The sequence below is a fragment of the Vombatus ursinus genome, unplaced genomic scaffold (assembly GCF_900497805.2).
Source record: "Vombatus ursinus unplaced genomic scaffold, bare-nosed wombat genome assembly UNPS02014816.1, whole genome shotgun sequence".
In the NCBI taxonomy this organism is placed as follows: domain Eukaryota; kingdom Metazoa; phylum Chordata; class Mammalia; order Diprotodontia; family Vombatidae; genus Vombatus; species Vombatus ursinus.
In genome coordinates this window covers 6,931,962-6,939,771 of record NW_020954594.1, presented here as the reverse complement: position 1 = coordinate 6,939,771, position 7,810 = coordinate 6,931,962, and the positions used below count along the sequence as shown (strand labels likewise).

The 7,810-nt window shown below is 40.6% G+C and overlaps 1 protein-coding gene across 1 annotated transcript in view; it reads left to right on the top strand.

Annotated features, from left to right (window-relative positions):
- The window catches only part of ARCN1 (archain 1), a 31,227-nt gene extending 24,891 nt beyond the window's left edge, over positions 1 to 6,336 (top strand). The window contains exons 7-10 of the mRNA XM_027835583.1: positions 628 to 775; positions 1,221 to 1,329; positions 3,898 to 4,102; positions 5,844 to 6,336. Of these exons, the coding sequence (XP_027691384.1) occupies positions 628 to 775; positions 1,221 to 1,329; positions 3,898 to 4,102; positions 5,844 to 5,933 (552 nt within the window). The 3' untranslated portion in view covers positions 5,934 to 6,336. The remainder of the gene's footprint in view (positions 1 to 627; positions 776 to 1,220; positions 1,330 to 3,897; positions 4,103 to 5,843) is intronic.
- Positions 6,337 to 7,810: the final 1,474 nt, after the last annotated feature.

Sequence of the window (7,810 nt, the reverse complement as noted above, 5' to 3'; positions counted from 1 at the left end):
GGCTTCTGGAAGTAATAACTGCTTCTTAAAGATAAAAGCTTCTCTGGCTCCAAAAGTGTATACGGCACCATAACAAGATGAGATCGAATCTTGCTCAGCTTGCTCAGTAGGCTTGATATTTCTATGCATCCTCTAGAGTTTAAGTCCATCCAACTGAGTTCTCTGATATGACAAAACTCCCCTCTAGTCACAGCTGTAACCTTGCTCTCCACAGAGCTTTCTGGTGATTTAGAAATTTTGTTTTGTCTTTTCCTTCCATGTGCTGCCTCTTTATAAAAGGCCACGATTAACATCTAGCCCCACCATGAAGTAGCTCCCTATAAATGTATTTGGAAGGGTGGTGATAGTCTTTACTTTTTTACATGAAAATTTTTTTTCCATAAACCTAATAGCATTTTTAAAGTTGAGCTTTCCCATAGAGAGAAATAGGAATTGAAATGAATATTTAAGTATCCTATAGGTTTGTGAGAGAAATCTCTTCCTAGGATTTGTCACTAGTTCTTTTCTTAGGTATTTCTCTTCCTTCAGTTAAAGCTTTGGACCTCATAAGACCAAAAGGGAATAATTTGTGTCTTGTCTTATCTGAATTTAAGTTAATGCTCTTCTTTCTCCTCTCTGTCATATCAGACCCACCCAAATGTGGACAAAAAACTCTTTACTGCAGAATCTCTTATTGGCTTGAAGAACCCTGAGAAGTCATTCCCAGTCAACAGTGATGTTGGAGTGCTGAAGTGGAGGCTACAGACCACAGAGGAATCCTTCATTCCATTGACAAGTAAGTGCCTTTGGTCTGCTCCATTGAGCTAAATTCTGCATTTTGAGAGGACTGCTAGTAGTGCTGGCTCTTTTGGCAACAAATTGAACTGTTCTCAGAGCTAAAATAAAACTTATCTCTGTGGCAGTTTTTTCGGTAGCTTCAGCTTAAAGTGGCCATCTCTATTATTGTTACTTTACAGCGAGTGTTTGAGGATCATAGCAATCAGTTACCTCTGATTTGCTATCCTGTCATCTTGAAGCATGTTGTAAGTAGAAAGATCATTAATTTGGATTTAAGAGTCAGCTCTGCTGGTTATTAGGCAAGTCACTACCTCTGTGAGCTTCACTTTCTTATTTCTAAAATGAGGGGGTTGGACTTGGTGATTTCTGAGGTCCCATCCAGCTCTGACTTCTGTTATTCTCTTAATACCTCAGTGTTTCTGCCTTTGTTTTTGTGCCCTTAGTTAACTGCTGGCCCTCTGAGAGTGGAAATGGCTGTGATGTCAACATAGAATATGAGCTGCAAGAAGAGAACTTGGAACTGAATGATGTAGTCATCACCATCCCACTCCCGTAAGTGGAATAACTTTCCTTAGGCTTAGCTGATAAATCAAAGTTTTGATAATACCTCTGGGTCCTCACTTGACCTTGTCTGCCTTCTAGGAACCTTGGGAAGTTGGTCTTTTTAAGGGATGGGCCAGTTAATTTTCCAAAGCAGTTTTTTGATTTAGATCCTAATCTTTCCATGTAATAAGAGATTCTTCTAGAAAAAGGAACCACTTTTAGCCAAGCTTTTTCATGTTCCATTTCCTAAGTCCCAAAGAAATTAGCAATTTCTCACAATGTCAGTCAGTCAGTAAGCATTTATTAAGCACCTGTTACGTGCCAGGCACAGTGTTAAGCACTGGGAATACAGAGAAAGGCAGAAAACAGTCCCTGCTCTCTAGGAGCTCACATGCCTGATGGGGGAGACAACCTGCAAACAGATATGTGCAGACAAGCTACTTACAGGATAGAGGAAATGTTTAGCAGAGGGAAGATGCTAGAATTAAGAGGAGCCAAGAAAGGCTTCTTGTGAAAGGTGGGATTTTAGCTGAATCTTGAAGGGAGCCATGAGGCAGACATGAGCAGAGAGAGCTTGTTTCTTCCACACATTGCTCACTACCCACTAGTGTGTTAGTTATGGATGGGGCTGGATTTTCAGAGGTACCCATATACATCAATGATTTTTTTTTGGAGTTATCATAAACTAAGCTCCTTGGGCAATGAGCCTCTCAATTCTCCATATGAAAGATGTTTTCTAGTCTTGTGCACACAGCAATCATGTTCAGTAAATTCCTAGTGAATAGTGTATTTGTCAATATTCCCAGAGTAATCTCCTTGAAACACCTTCTACCATAAGGTTATATTCTAGCTAGGTGGCACAGTGGATAGAGCATTGGGCATGGAGTCAAGAAGATTTGAATTCAAATTCAGCCTTGGACACTTACTGTCTCTGGGACCTTGGGAAAGTCACTCAACCTTCATCTTCTTCAATTTCCTCAACTGTAAAATAGGGATCATATTAGCACCTACCTCCCAAGGTTATAGTGAAGATAAAATGAAACACTAAGGCTGTTCACAGTATCAGGTACACAGTAGGTGCTTAATAAATGCTCACTCCTTTTCTCCATACACTATCTCCACTTGATGTAGGGATTTTTCCTTATCTACCAAATTTGTGACTGAGTTCTGAGAAACAGTAGAGTTCTTTCTGACATTACTCATTGTGGTGTGGGTCTACCATAATTGAGAGGGAGAAAATAATTAATTTAATTTGTAACTTTACATCGAATTCCTGCATGGAAATTATTTCAAGCCTTTCCATAATATACCCATCCTTATCAATCCTGCCCTTTAAATCAACATTCAAAAAGTATACATTGTACTTTCCCCAAACTCATCACCGGAGTCTCTTTGGTAATGAAGTTATGGAGTAATCACCTTAGTATCCATAGCCTATTTATCGTTTGCTTTGGAACAATAGATGGCTGCCTTGCACTGTTATAGAGCTTGGACTTGGGTGACAGGTGGGTTTTTGTTTGTCAAGATTTATTTTACTGGACTATTTTTAGGATGCCACAATTTTTAAGCTTTACCATCTACCCTGTAATTGTGGTTTTGGTGGTTTCCTGTGTCTTCACTCAGTTTTGCGATGTTCTCTGCAAGAGACCCTTATACAACCCACTATACCCTGTCCTCTACCATTTCTAATGTCAGAATGGCCAAAATCAGATTTGAGGATGTAGAGAAGGGTACTAAATAGAATTAGGACCATAAAATAGAGAAGAACCTTTAGTCTTTTATATCACCTTTGTAGAATTGTCTTTGTCTCCTTTATTTACTCTGTCCCCCAACACAAGCATAAAATGTTACTTGGTGAATTAAAGGAAGGTAAATTTAGAATGTGTGGGAGTGGATGACATTGCTTGTTAACTTCATGCATAGTGAAAAATATATCCTAACTGGCCCTGGTAGTAGTTCTCTTGTAAACTAAGGGTAACTAGAGCTCTTTCTTTCCCTCACCATGATTCATTTTTTCCCTTAGACACTTTGCCCGAGAGTTCTTTCACTGTCAAGTTAAATGCTGACCTACTGGATTGAAGTCCAGCTTCTAATCTTACACTTATAAAAAAGCCAGGGACTCACAGTCTATAAGACCCAAATTCAACAACCTCTGCTCTAAATAATTAAAGATTTGGATCTGAAAAGTGCCATTTTGCTTTTTCCCAGTGACACCTGAAAGGATATCTGCACCAGAATTAAAATTTCTTCTTAATTCTGCAACCCAGGATTAAATAAGGGATACAAGGTTTGCAGAGACATATGTCTTGATTTAGAGAGAATATACTTCTTATGGCCTGAGTGAGAGACAGGAGCAATACATAGATACTCATGCTAAATGCCTACTGTTCCCAGTAAAGTAGAAGTGTCCCAAAATGAGGGTGCCAGGTCTCTGGTCCCCGTCTTCATTTGGAACCTTATTTCTCAAGGGCTATGTAAAAAATTGTATTTGATCTAATTTGGAGCTAGTCATCCTTAATGAGTTCCTTTTGTCTTTGACCAGCTGAAGTGATTTTGTATGTGTGTTGCCTGTGACAGGTCTGGAGTTGGTGCCCCTGTAATTGGTGAGATTGATGGTGAATATCGCCATGACAGTCGACGCAACACTTTGGAGTGGTGCCTGCCAGTGATTGATGCCAAAAACAAGAGTGGCAGCCTAGAATTCAGCATTGCTGGGCAGCCTAATGACTTCTTTCCTGTGCAAGTCTCCTTCATCTCCAAAAAGAACTATTGCAACATACAGGTACCCATGCCTAAGGGTTTACAGGTCAAGCAGTGGGGTAGATGGCAGCTGGTAAGCAGCATAGTTTTGGGAACAGGACAGGGGTCTCAGAAATACTGGTGATATCTATAAACTCCTCCACCACTGACTCACTGTGTGACCTTAGGCAAGTCTTTCACCCTCTCTCTTCCTCCCCCTTCCCCCAGTACTAACTGAGTTGAGGATAAGTTAAATGATCCATGTGAAATGTGTAGCAATTATAGGAAAGACAATTATCTATGTGTGGCTGATTTGCTTTGTAATACTGGCTTGGCTGCCTCCTACCACTCAATACACACATTTATACTTTTGTGTTATTTTGCCATGACTTGATGCTCAAGGAATACAGATTCATTTTAATGAATTTTTTCACTTTAGCTTAAATAGAACATAGTTTGGAAAAGAGTCTTGTAAATGCCAATACCCAGGAGAAATGATCTCTAGGTTATCTTCTGCTTCTCTTCAGTTGATATAGGATCAACTCTAACATTAATCAGTATTTCACTCACATGTCTCTGAGAAATAGTTATGATGATATGGTGTGAATCTTTCCTTTTGGTCACCATTTTAACTTACTGTTCTTTCTGTCTATGAAATTATATCACCAGCACATCCAGTCATACTGTTGTCTTCTTCCCTTTTTTATTTTATTTTCATGAGAGTGGGGTAGGTGCTGACTGTCTTGGCATTCTTTTGTCTTCCAAATAGTTTCATCTCTCGCATAAGTGGGTAGGAAGTTCTAGCTTTTTCTGGTGGACTCTTCCCAAGATCAGGCACTCTCTTTTCCTTGTCATTGATATAGTTTGATCTATATTAGATGTCATATAATGAAACAAGCTGCTAGGTAGGAATATTTCTAAATAGATGCACTATTCCTCTTTGAGACAATCAGAAGGATATGCAACAGAATAAGGCTTTATGACTCCTCAAAAGGGACAGTCATCTCAGCTGAACCTAGGAAATAACTTGAGTGGATCAGCCTGGTATGATATTTGCCAGGAGATCATCAGAGCAGACTGTGCGCGCTGTACCCAAGTAATGACAGTGAGTTAGGGTGATGCACCTTCAGTCAGAATCATTCTTGATTCCATTCCTTTGGAGCTAGATTTAAACTATGAATCTTGTCCGATCCAGGTTGTTATGCAGCCCGTAGCTGGGGGTGGAGGTAGAGGTTGGCGGGGGTAGGGGGTTAGGGTGGAATAGACTCTTTTGTACCAGCCTGATTCTAGGCTTAGTCTTTTACTTATGCTTACTTACATGAACACTGTGCTACCTCCCTCTCTATCACCATCATTCTTTGGAGTTCAGAATTGTTCCTCATTAATAGTTGTTGTCATTGTGTTCAGAAGTAGCAGCATTTCAGTGATGGAAGCAGCAAATCATTTTTATGAGCTGAGGATGAGATGAAACCATAGTAGTGCTGGGGCAGTAAAAGATGTTTGTGGTAGAAATCAGAACATATACCACCTTGCCACAGCCCGGCTGTACAGGCATTCTGGCACCTTTATCATGCGTTGAAGGTGCCACTTAACCTCTCCATCATGCTCTCCATTGGGAGTTGAAGACGTGGATTTCTTTAGTATTCAAACCTGTATCTCATTTGATCTTCCCTAAGCCGTCTTCTCCATTATGCTCAAGGGATTTGATCTGGGCTGTGATGAAAATTTAATAAGCTTCTCAAAGGCTCACTTTCCCCACCCCCAATCTGTTTGTGTTTTTCTAGGTTACCAGAGTGACCCAAGTGGATGGGAGTAGTCCTGTAAGGTTTTCCACGGAGACCACCTTCCTTGTGGATAAATATGAAATCCTGTAATACCAAGAGAAGGGAACCGAAAAAGAAGATTTTTAAATAAAAGAAGAAACCTGCAATGGCTAAAGAGTTTTTTCCAAATCTGCAAGCCACTGGAAATCTTTTTTTCTGATAAGACGCACGATTCTGTATGCGCAAGGACCCTCAACTCATCCCCAGTTCCAGGGTCTCAGAGACATTCTTTGGCAAAGAATTGACACAAGCTAAAGGGGGTGGGGGGGGAGGCTGCTGACTGAATTGGCAGATCTCACTGGCCAGCCGGAAAGCAGGCTCCCCAGAGAACGCCCCCAGTTAAACATCTTCCGTGCCCCGCCCCTCATTTCATTCCCTAAATGCAGTTGCGCCTCATACTTTCTTTGTTTTAAAAGGTTTTCTCTGCAGATAAAGGTTTTAATCTTTTTTTTAATCCCTTCTGCTCCTAGCCTTCTTTTTTGTCACTTCAGTCAGGCACTGGGATCTCTTTGTACATAAGCACTGCATTTCACTCCTTGAAACAAACTGATCTGGCCAGTCCTTAATTGTAGAACTTTGAAAGTGAAGGTTTTGATTTTTGTAATGGGGTTCTAGAGTGGAAACACAAAGAACGTCTTCTGTCCCTGTTCCATTTCCCTTCACCCTCCTTGCTGCCTCCTCCAGCTTCTCTGTTCTGCACACTCCCAAGATGTCCCTCCTTTAGGCCTTATCCCCAGGAATATTGCTGAGAATCTAGTTTGAAGTCAAGCATGGGAGGTAGCAGCCTTCTCTTTGGGACTAAGTGGCAGCTCTCAGGTGGTCTCATGATCTTTACTTGGGAAAGAATAGGAGACCTGCTAGAATGATGCTGCTCTTGGGGCCCCAAATCAGAGCTTATCCATCCATAGATATAATTATGTCTGTTGCCAAGGTTCCCCTATTTGCAGTTATTCCATTTGGGGCACTCTGGCTAAGGGTTTAAGTTTCATACGTTTGAGTGTTTGTGATCCATTTAAAATCCTGTCACCACCACCTTCTTCCTGGCCATTCTGAATATGGTGTCCTCCTCAGAATCCTAGACAAGAATAGAATGGTGTTTTTGAGTCTCAACTATGTCATTGACCTGTAACATTGAAGGAACTCCCCATTGCTACCAGGTTTTAGGTCCTTAACAAGCGGATAGAAATTTTTTATTGTATGTCCTGGTATAGGGACTGCTTGCATAGCTCATTTTCTGCCTTGTGGCACTTTCCATTTAGATAGACACTTATTGAAAAACCCACTTTTCCCTTTCTTCTTTTAAACTTTTTCTTCCACATAGCATCAGATGCTGGTTGATTTTCCATGCCGGCTTATCCACCAGTAAGAGAAAAACTCAGCAGCCAGCCGAGCTGAACTTGGAAAGGCTTGGCTTCAGCAAATGACACCTCATGCTGCAGCAGTGACTGGCAGAGGGGACGAGCAAACAACTCATGTATAGAAATATGCCTACCCCTTTAGCCAGTGAAAGAGCCCTTCTGTCTCCCTTGTAGAGAGTTCACTTGAAGCAGTTTGTATTTTTATAAGGGCCCTGGGATTGTCTTCCAAGGAAGTTCCTGGCCTCCCCCCTTTTTTTCTCTTAACTGCATCAGGGAGGTATCTTCAACTTGGTTTCCATGTGAGGGTTTTAGGGGGAAGGGGACAGGGAGAAGAAATTTGTCATGTAGTTAAGTAGGTGAGAAATATTAATCCAATTTTGTTCAAGAGTTGCTTGTCCATATGATTTTAAAAAGTCAGGTTTAGTTTCACAAGAACTTTTTTTTTTAATTACTTTTGGGATAATATTTAAAATGAAAGAAGTTTTGTAACCCTGTAAAATAATTACATAGGGAATATAACATTCCAGTGTACACAAAGAATACAAATTCTTTAATCAAATAAAGAGTATT